At 41.8% G+C, this 11,243-nt stretch overlaps 1 protein-coding gene across 1 annotated transcript in view; it reads right to left on the reverse strand.

Moving 5' to 3' along the window:
• Window positions 1-194: 194 nt before the first annotated feature.
• GLUD1 (glutamate dehydrogenase 1) overlaps window positions 195-11,243 on the reverse strand; it is a 48,203-nt gene continuing 37,154 nt past the window's right edge. Inside the window, exons 10-13 of the mRNA XM_003803019.3 lie at window positions 10,359-10,482; window positions 9,466-9,557; window positions 2,881-2,943; window positions 195-1,554 (exon numbers count right to left, since the gene is read on the reverse strand). Coding sequence (XP_003803067.1) covers window positions 1,435-1,554; window positions 2,881-2,943; window positions 9,466-9,557; window positions 10,359-10,482 — 399 coding nt within the window. The 3' untranslated portion in view covers window positions 195-1,434. The remainder of the gene's footprint in view (window positions 1,555-2,880; window positions 2,944-9,465; window positions 9,558-10,358; window positions 10,483-11,243) is intronic.

Below are 11,243 nucleotides of genomic sequence, written 5' to 3' on the forward strand. Positions count from 1 at the left end.
TAGCCACTTAAGCCACAGGCGCCAAGCCGATACTGTTTAATAAAATAAAACACAAAAGAATTCAGGAACAGAGTTTGTACAGCTCATAACACAGTGGAAGGAAATAGTATGTAGGTGGTTGTTAGAACAATTTCAGAAACCCAAATGTTACTAAAAAAAGAAGCTACCAAATATAAAAACACAGAAAATAAACATAAGTTTTGGAAAAGGTAGGCTTTAATAACTGCTTTTATCACCAGGTTAAGTCATGCAGTTACAAAGTAGTTAGAAATTTCTGAAAGTAGTTATTACAGTTAAAAAAAAAAAGCTCATTCTTAAACATGTATTACCTAGCACTTCATTGGGACACTATTATTCAAAAGGCCCTGGCCAACTAACTCCCAAACAAAACACTCGACCCAAGGTTGTTTTCAGCTCACTGTTAACAAAGCTGGGTGCAGAATGCAAAGTCTAAAGGAGAGAACGTAAGGTAGGCCAAGAAGGGGCCATTGGCAATGCTCAGAGTCAGCCAGACTCCAAACGGGAGCCCAAGTGGTTGTTTCCTGGGATATTCTACTTGAATTACTGTTCAATTAGTCAAGACAATAGATCTTCAAAAGAGAACAATCAATTAACATGATAAGGAGGTTACTGCATTCTTTGGACTATGTGTCATAATTATATAGTTAGCAAATTCTGACAGTCTTAACAAAAATAGCCTCCATCACTTACAGGTATGAAGATAACTTAGTTCTTCACAGGGCTTTTTGTTTTAGCTGGATAACAATACATGACTGACAACTATAAATGATACTGTTTTATGATATAAAAATACTAGCTTTTTTCATTTATTATGTTTATAGGCATTCACTGCTTGAGTCAAGGTTAGGCTTCTTAAGTAATTAAAGGCAATTTTATTACAGCAGCATGTACTTATTCTAAAAGAATAAAATGCATAAACAGAAACAGCTTTTCTTTTTGTTTGTAATCTGTAAAATTGAGTTATTTTGCTGATGTAAAATACCAATAACTCACTTGAGGACCATGCTACCTTTTGAAACGGTCACATACCTACTTGTTAAATGTGTTAAAGTTACAGCACGTCCCAGACTTTTTCAGAGCAAAAGAAGCAAGTAATTGCTCTTGACTGTGCCTTCCTTGGCAATAGCACTGACTGCTGGGAAGAGCCAGAGTGAGAACTTTTATTTAAAGGAAAAATACCTAAAATGTCTCTCTGTATGTGACATACACTTTCATAGTCATCAGAATGTACACGATCCCCTAACGTTAATTTCTTTTTTCTTAAGGGGCTGATTTGGTTTGACTTTTTGAGAATGGTGTCCATTATCTAATGAGTCACGAGAGAAAGGGATTTTTGTGGTTACATGTAAACTTGTGATAGGTCTGCAGAAGTTATAGGTGAAGAGGGTAGTGAGGAAGTCAGGCATGATCCACCTATGTGAAGGTCACACCAGCCTCATTGTACACTTTGAAGACTTTCTCAATGGCGTTGACATAGGCAGCTGTTCTCAGGTCCAACCCCAGGTTATACTTCATGGCTGTGCGCATAATTTGCTGAAATGAAAGAGAAGGTACAGTGAAGACCACGCTGATTCAAGCAGCCAGGCTATGAACACACAAGGCTCAGGCTGGCCTGGTACAAATTACTCAGTCATCATTTCAGGACAGGATGTAGGCAGCCAAGCCAAACTACTTTAGCAGTAGAATAATAATCTCTACATAGTAAGACTAATTTTCTGGAATGATCAAGTCTAACTGGTAGACTTGACCCTTTAGACATCCTATTACCTGGAACAAGTTCATTTGATATACTTTATCTTTGTGTAAAAGAACTAACAATGGGGCTGGGCACTTTACTCTATTAACTCTAGCACTTTGGGAGACTGGCTAGATGTTTGAGACAGCCTGAGCAAGATCCCCTCTCTACAAAAAACCAGAAAGATTAGCCAGGCATAATGGTGTGTCCTCGATAGTCCTAGCTACATAGGAGGCTGAGGTAGGAGGACTGCTTAAGGACCCCAAATTTGAATTTGCAATGAGCTATGATGTTGCCACTACATTCTACTTCAGGTGACAGTGAGACCAAGCTTCCAAAAAAAAAAAAAAAGAATTAAGAGGGCCAGGCACAGTGGCTCATGCCTGTAATCCTAAGCACTCTGGGATGCCGAGAGTGGATTACCCAAGTTCACAGGTTCAAGATCAGCCTGAGCCAGAGAGGACCTCGCCTATAAAAAAATAGCTAGGACTCAGTGCCTGTAGCACAGTGGTTATGGTGCCAGCCACATGCACAAAGGCTGTTGGGTTTGAGTCCGGACTAGGCCAGCTAAACAACAATCACAACTCCAACAAGAAAATAGCTGGGTGTTGGGGTGGATGCCTGTAGTCCCAGCTACTTGGAAGGCTGAGACAAGAGAATCACTTAGCCTAAGAGTTTGAGGTTGCTGTGAGCTATGATGCAACAGCACTCTATCATGGGCGACATAATGAGACTCTGTCTCAAAAAAACCAAACCAGACCAAAACAAAAAAACTTTTATTTATACCAAGTTGTGTGGTAAGACAGCCTCCGCCAGTTGTACTCTGGTGGCACACTGAGCTGCAATCTAGTTTGGCTAACTACTCCACATCTGGCTAACTGCCAAACACCATTCTCTTCTAACCTGGCATGACTATTTATTTCCAAAGCTTGGTAAATACATTTGCAGACTGAGAAAATGTTCAACATTTGAGATTGAGAAGGTATGTGTTTTGCTAAACACAAATGAGGACCATTTGACAGATTATTTTCTATCAGCATACACACAGTCTGGCAGCTGAGATAACATGGTTGAGCTGTACTTCACATCACTACCAGAGACACAAACAGCATCTGCACACATACCCTGGCAGAACGCTCCATTGTGTACGCCAAGCCAGAGTGCACAATGTCTTTCTCAGAGGCACCCTATTAGGAAAAAAGAACACAAGTTTAATAAAACCACACGAAGACATGCTGTGTCTCTGTATAAGATTAAAAAGGATTCTCAGGTCAATAAACAACCAGACAGGCTTGGTGCTCCTAGTACACTGGTTATGGTGCCAGCCACATGTACCGAGGTTGACTAGTTGAGCCTGGCCTGGGTAGTTAAACAACAATGACAACTACAACAACAACAAAATAGCCGGTTGTTGTGGGTGCCTGTAGTCCCAGCTACTTGGGAGGCTGAGGCAAGAGAATTGCTTAAGCCCAAGAGTTGGAGGTTTCTGTGAGCTGGGATGCCATAGCACTCTACCTAGTGTGACATAGTGAGACTCTGTCTTAAAAAAACAAAACAAAACAAAACAACCAGACAGAAAGAAGTGTTTTGTCTTTTAGTAAAGACATACATAATTTCTGTACAGTATCAAGATACAACATCTTGATACTGAAGGAGTTGCACTCTAATCACAATTTAATTTTAATTACATTTGACAGAAAACAAATACTCATGCAATACTATTCTGGTAAAATAATGAACACAGAACAGTATGGACCAAGAAACATGAGGGCAAGTGGTGAGAGAAACATCCTTCACTGGCCTGAGATACAATCGTGCTGAAGCAACATAGTACCCTGTTCACGTCATGGTGTAGTTATCGTGAACAGGAATACCAGACAGGGCAATCTAGTTAAATACAAAAGTGGCTCTGGGGAAGAATCTTGCCTGTGTATATGGTAGTACCACCAACTATTAAAGCTACACAGCTTTTTAATTTTACTGGTGAGGAAACTGAGGATGAGAAGCTGGTCAAAGTTATAGACAGCTATCTGTAGAGCTGGGATATAATGCAGGGCTTAGTCTCTAATACCAAGTTAGTGTATTTCTTTCCTATGCTAATTACCTTTATCTAATTTGTTTCTTGGAATGTCTTCTAAAAAATTAAAGACAATTAACTATCATTAGCACTTGTAATATGATATATAGAGCTACAAAACATATATTTTGACATGTCAATGAAAACTTAACGTGGGTCACAATAAAAATTATCTTCACTGAAAATCATTCAATTCAAACTGTGTTCATTTAAGAAAGTATATTTCTTTCTTTTTTTTTTTTTTTTTGAGACAGAGCCTTAAGCTGTCCCCCTGGGCAGAGTGCCGTGGCATCACAGCTCACAGCAACCTCCAACTCCTGGGCTCAAGCGAGTCTCCTGCCTCCGCCTCCCAAGTAGCTGGGACCACAGGCGCCCGCCACAACACCGGGCCATTTTTTGGTTGCAGCCATCATTGTTGTTTGGCGGGTCCAGGCTGGGGATTCGAACCCGCCACCTTAGGTGTACGTGGCTGGCGCCTTAGCCGGTTGAGCCATAGGTGCCGAGCCAGAAATTATATTTCTATAACATTTATATTAATTAAGAAACATCTGGGGGTTGGTGCCTGTGGCTCAGTGAGTAGGGTATCAGCCCCATATACAGAGGGTGGTGAGTTCAAACCCAGCCCTGGCCAAACTGCAACAACAAAAAAATAAGTAAATAAATAAAGTTTTAAAAAGGTTGGAATCCAGCCCAGGCCTGCCAAACAACAATGACAACTGTAGCCAAAAAATAGCCAGGCGTTGTGGCGGACACCTGTTGTCCCAGCTACTTGGGAGACTGAGGCAAGAGAATCACTTAAGCCCAAGAGTCTGAGGTTGCTGTGAGCTGTGATGCTGCACCACTCTACCCTACCCAGGGTGACGTAGTGAAACTCTTGTCTCAATTTAAAAAAAAAAAAAAAAAAAAAAAAAAGAAACATCTGAAAACCAGGTGTTATGACATGTTCCTATAGAATCCTTGCTACTCTGGAGGCTGAGGTGGGAGGATTAGGAAAAAGAAACAAACTTGTTTTATAGGCAGTATACTGTGGTTTCTTTCATTTACTCACTTATCAAATACTTATTGAGTACATATTATGGTCCAGACATTCTTCTGGGTATTTGGGACATAGCAGAGAACAAAATTAAAATTCTAAAAAGGCTGGGCACAGTGGCTCTTGCCTGTAATCCTAGCACTTGGGAGACTGAGGAAGGTGGATTGCTTGAGCTCACAAGTTCGAGACCAGCCTGAACAAGAGGGAGACTCCATCTCTAAAAATACTGAGGTGTTGTGGTAGATGCCTAAAGTCCCAGCTACTCAGGAGGCTGAGTCAAAAGAATCACTTAAACCTAAGAGTTTGAGGTTGCTGTGTGCTATGATGCTACAGTACTCTATAGAGGGTGACCAAATGAGACTCTGTCTTAGAAAAAAAAAAGGCCGGGCATGATAGCACATGCCTGTAATCCCAGCATTCTGGGAGGCTAAGGCGGGTAGATTGCCTAGCTCACGAGTTTGAGACTAGCTTGAGCTAGAGCGAGACCCTGTCTCTAAAAATAGCTGGGCATTGTGGCGGGCTCCTAGAGTCCCAAGTACTTGGGCAGCTGAAGCAAGAGGATCGCCTAAGCCCAAGAGTTTGAGGTTGCTGTGACCTATGATGTCACAGCTCTTTACTGGGGTGACAAAGTGAGACTGTCTCAAAAAACAAACAAACCCCAAACAATCAAAAAAAAATTTAAAATTCTATTCTCATAGAGTTTATATTCTAGGGGAGGAGAGTGCATATACATGGACTTAAGTCATAAGCCTAAGATTATTAAAACTCTGAATAGAGACAGAGAAGTGGTTCAGAGACTAAGGCCTTCCAACATTAAGAGTTGGATGAGCTGGATGAGCTGGGTGGAGAGCTGAAAAGGTAGTGAGAAGAATGACCAGTGAGGTAGGAAGAAAAAATCAGGGAATGTGATGCCCCAAAGTCAAGAGAAGAAAGTGTTTCAAGAGGTTAAGTGACCAACTGTGATAAGAGTTGCTGAGAGGTGAAATGAGAAGAGGACTGAAAAATGACCCTTGGATTTGGCAATGCTGTCACTGGCTATGCTGACAGGAATGGTTCTGGTGGAGCAGGTTCAAATAGAGAAGAACTGGAGACACAGTATATACAACTCTTTCAAGGTTTGCTGCAAGGGAAACAGGAATGGTGATAACTGGAAGGTGAAGGGGGATTGAGTCCTGTTTTATTTATTTATTTTTGAGACGGAGTCTCACTATGTTACCCTTGGTAGATAGAGTGCCATGGTGTCACAGCTCACAGCAACCTCAAACTCTTAGGCTCAAGTGATCCTCTTGTCTCAGCCTCCCAAGTAGCTGGGACTACAGGCGCTTGCCACAATACCTGGCTATTTTTAGAGACAGGGTCTTGCTTTTGCTCAGGCTGGTCTTGAACCCATGAGCTCAGGTAATCCACCTGCTTTGGCCTCCCAGAGTGCTAGAATTACAGGCGTGAGCAGTATTTGGTACACTGAGAGGAATGACTCAGTAGAGGGAATATTGATGATGTGGGGAGTGGGGGAAGACTTGAACAGTGTATCTGTGAGGGGAGGACAAGCCATCCAATGCTCGGAACTGGGCTTAGGTGGAAATACCAGGAGCTGACCTATAGAAGAAGTGCCACAGGCCAGAATGCTCAGACTGCTACAATTTCCTCTGTGAACAGATACCAGGGTTATGAGCTGCTGTGCAGGGAAGTAAGAGAAGGAAATATGATATAACCACTTAGGAAGGGCAGAGAATGAATGGAACATGGAAATGTGGTATGATTGTTGGGCAGCTGAGGGCCCACTTGAGGTTAACTGTGTGGGTGTGAACTGTCAGCAAGCCCTCCAGCTACACGGGCACAGGTATGGAAGAGGCAGATAGCTAAGATTTAGGTGTTAATAAGGAATATGATGAGGCAAAACAAGACAAGGAAGTGACTGGAGCACAGAATTTAAGTTAGATAAGGAGAGAAGTGAGGGCACTGGGGGAGGTGAAGGATAGGGTCAATTATGTAGGTCCTCGTAGGACCAAAACAGGTTCAGGTAGGCAGAAACTAGAAGGAGAACGCTGGAAAAAACTAGTTTTTTGGCAGGTCCTGTAGGTCAGTCGGCAGGGTACCAGCCACATATACCCAGACTGGTGGGTTTGAATCCAGCCTGGGCCAGCTAAACAACAATGACAACTGCAACAACAACAACAAAAATAGCTTGGTGTTGTGGCGGGTGCTTGTAATTCCAGCTACTTGGGAGGCTGAGACAAGAGAATCGCTTAAGTCCAAGAGTTTGAGGCTGCTGTAAGCTGTGACACAGCGGCACTCTACAGAGGGCGACATAGTGAGACTCTGTCCCAAAATAAAAAAGCGGGCTCTGCGCCCGTACCTCAGTGAGTAGGGTGCTGGGCATGTATATCAGGGCTGGTGGGTTAGAGCATGGCCCAGTCCTGCTGAACAACCATGACAATTGCAACCAAAAAAAGAAAAAAAACAGCCGGACATTCTGGCGGGCACCTATAGTCCCAGCTACTTGGGAGGCTGAGGCAAGAGAATTGCGTAAGCCCAAGAGTTTGAGGTTGCTATGACACCATGGCACTCTATCAAGGGTGGCACAGTGAGACTCTGTGTCAAATACCAAGTCTGAAGGGTTCGAACCCAGCCCAGGTCAGCTAAAACAACAATGACAACTGCAACAATAGCAACAAAAAATGGTCAGGCTCGGCACCCATAGCACAGTGGTTACAGCGTCAACCACATACACTGAAGTTGGGGGGTTCGAACTCAGCATGGGTCAAGTAAAACAACACTGACAACTGCAACAAAAAATAAGCTAGGTGTTGTGGTGGGCACCTCTCGTCCCAGCTACTTGGGAGGCCGAGGCAAGAGAATCACTTAAGCCCAAGAGTTTGAGGATGTTGTGAGCTGTGACACCATGGCACTCTACCAAGGGTGACACAGTGAGACTCTGTCTCAAAAAGAAAAAAAAAAATACAGCCAGTTGTGGCTGGCACCTGTAGTCCCGCTAATTGGGAGGCTGAGGCAAGAGAATCACTTAAGCCCAGTTGGAGGTTGCTGTGAGCTGTGTGATGCTGCGACACTGTACTGAGGGCAATAAAGTGAGACTGTCTCTACAAAAAAAAAAAAAAAAAAAAAGGCCAGGCGTTGTGATGGGTGCCTGTAGTCCCAGCTACTTGGGAGGCTAAGGCAGCAGCCACATACACCTAAGGTGGTGAGTGTGAATCCAGCCCGGGCCCTCCAAACAACAATGATGGCTGCAACCAAAAAATAGCCAGGCGTTGTGGCGGGCGCCTGTGGTCCCAGATACTTGGGAGGCTAAGGCAGGAGACTTGCTTGAGCCCAGGAGTTGGAGGTTGCTGTGAGCTGTGATGCCACAGCACTCTACCCAGGGGGACAGCTTGAGGCTCTGTCTCAAAAAAAAAAAAAAAGACCAGGAGGTGGAAGTTGCTGTGAGTTGTGACATCATGGCACTCTACCAAGCATGACATAGTGAGACTGTCTAAAAAAAAAAAAATTAATACATAAAATATCTTTTCTAATCTGCTTTCTTTAACCCTCATGACCATATAGCAAATTTTCATATAGTTGTCTAATGCTTACTTTTCTTTTCTTTTTTTAGAAACTATATCCAAACACTAATAGAAAGCTTTTTGAGATAGAGCCTTAAGCTGTCGCCCTGGGTAGAGTGCTGTAGCATCACAGTTCACAGCAACCTCCAACTCCTGGGCTTAAGTGATTCTCTTGCATCAGCCTCCCAAGTAGCTGGGACTACAGGTGCCCGTCACAATGCCTGGCTATTTTTTGGTTGCAGTTGCCATTGTTCTTTGGCAGGCCTGGGCTGGATTCGAGCCTGCCAGCTCTGGTGTATGTGGCTGGTGCCTTAGCCCCTTGAGCTACAGGCACCAAGCCTAATGCTTACTTTTCAATTACTTCCATTCCTTTAAAACTTACAATACGTAATAATCCTTCATGATTATGTTAGAATCACTGTTAAGACATTTATTTGTGTTGCAAAAAGCACTAAAAGCAGAATAAACATTTATTTTACATTTGTTACTAGTTATTAGGATTCTTATTCCATTTCAAAAATGTAACAACAGAAGGGGAAGGTATAAAATACACACACATCGGGTGGCGCCTATGGCTCAGTGAGTAGGGTGCTGGCCCCATATACCGAGGGTGATGGGTTCAAACCCAGCCTCAGCCAAACTCCAACAAAAAAATAGCCGGGCGTTCTGGCAGGCGCCTGTGGTCCCAGCTACTTGGAAGGCTGAGGCAAGAGAATCACCTAAGCCCAGGAGTTGGAGGTTGCTGTGAGCTGTGTGACGCCATAGCACTCTACTGAGGGTGCCAAAGTAAGACTCCGTCTTTTTAAAAAAAAAAAAACACAAAAACCCCCCAAATCATGTGCTCTCTTAGGTTTCATTAAAGAGTTGAGAATGTATAAAGTGAGACTCTATCTCTACAAAAAACAAAAAATATACACACACCACAGAAATTATGGACATGCTGATAACCACCCCTCAACTCAAATCAATCTACCTGGCTCTGACTGAAGGAAAGAGCAGGAATCATGTGTAGAGTATACAACTCTGGGGTCACCACACTTACCGATATCCTGTCTTGGAACTCTGCTGTGGGCACAATGGGGATAGTTCCACCGTGCTTTCCAAATTTTCTTTCTAAACTCTCTTGAACGGACACTACAAAAAGCCAAGAGATCAAGATATTACTAAAAGAGAAAAAGTAGAACAAAAACTAGAACAAAAACTAGTCTCAAACTATATCCAAACACTAATAGAGAGTTTTAGACATCTTTTAGATATAAAAAGGCTAATCACTTTAAACTCAGTTGAAAAGGAAAAAAAAATTTTTTGGCAATTTTCTATATAAATGTGAATTTAGGTCACTGCTCTGTTTCCATAACACCCATTTACCAAGGGTTTTTCCTTGGCTCTGTTAAAAAGAAAATGCTGAAGGAAAAAGAAATGCAAATAGCTGGCACACTTCACCTAGATTTCCAGAGTGGGCTGAGTACAGAAGCTCAGCTGGAGGTCTTGATTTTATTTCAGCTAATGAGAGATTCTACTATTAACTATGGAGCTTACTCTAGTCACAGAAAAATAAGTATTCTCATTGAAAGACTAAAAAAATTCTTGATATTAGATAGGCATTTCCCAAGAGCAACCAGGGACAGGAATGGATGAGTATCACAGTGGAGCTTGTCACACGTTTTATAACAGTACTAACTTGTAGATTATGTTCTGGGAGTATTACATCACAGAATAAAAATCCAAATATATTTGACAGAGATAATATACTGAGTATTTGGAAAGAAACTGTATACTTCAAGTCTAAGCTTCATTAGGCAAAATAAATTTTCTGTGCTGAGAGACTAAGTTCTCTAGGATTACCAAAGGAACAATTTCTCTTAAGTGTATCTTTTTCCAGCCTCTTATGTGGCCCAAAAATTAGTTTTGGAGAATAAGATTATTGGAACTCACTGAGCAAGTGGTAATTAGAATCCCTTTCATATTTGAAGGTCAAACGACCATAGCTGACATGATTTAGATTCTTCAACCACTCAAAGTAAGACACTGTCACTCCTCCAGCATTCAAGTAGAGATCCTACAGATAAAAATGTGATAAGACACAACGAAGAAATGAGAATATGATACTTTTAGCGAAAACCTTAAAATCAACCTAAGTACTCCATTTCAATATCAAGGTAGGCTACACTTTAAACTTCCTAAATATGTCCTAGATAGTATATCAGCAATTTCACACTCAATTTAATAGAGCCCTTCCCAATCTAAATTTTTATCCATTGAGGAAAAAAATAAATCATTTTTTTGTCTTCTTAATCAAGTATTTGATCAACTTTGGTTAGAGCCTCCCCTCCACTCCTTCAAGTTCTCAGGCTAACCTGAACTGACTAGCGGGCATCTTACCAGAAGGTTAGCATTCCCTTTCCCACTACCTGAGGACCATCTACTTTAGTTACATGAAATATTTTAAAGTGCCTTCAGCAAAGGAGATTCTTGAAAATGCACTCTGAGCCCACACTAACTTCAAATAACCTTTTGATGTACACTTGCACTTCCTCGATGAAAAACCTGAATGTGTGTTCCTCGTATTAGCTTTCTGAGTAAAACAGAAAGGGACGTACGAAATGCACAAGGTTAGACATGCACAGAAAGTCTTAGGGCTTAAGTTAGAATAATGTTTCTAACATAATACATATGTATATAAACAGACTTTTAAATTAAGGCTAAATATATTAAGAGTATGAAATCGGAATATTCACATTAAAGTGAAAAGTGATAGGCTTATTAATACCAACCATGCTTCTAACTCTATTTTCTTTTTTCTTTTCTTTTTTTTTTTTT

Source organism: Otolemur garnettii, unplaced genomic scaffold (assembly GCF_000181295.1).
Source record: "Otolemur garnettii isolate 467f Iridium unplaced genomic scaffold, OtoGar3 scaffold00275, whole genome shotgun sequence".
Taxonomy (NCBI): domain Eukaryota; kingdom Metazoa; phylum Chordata; class Mammalia; order Primates; family Galagidae; genus Otolemur; species Otolemur garnettii.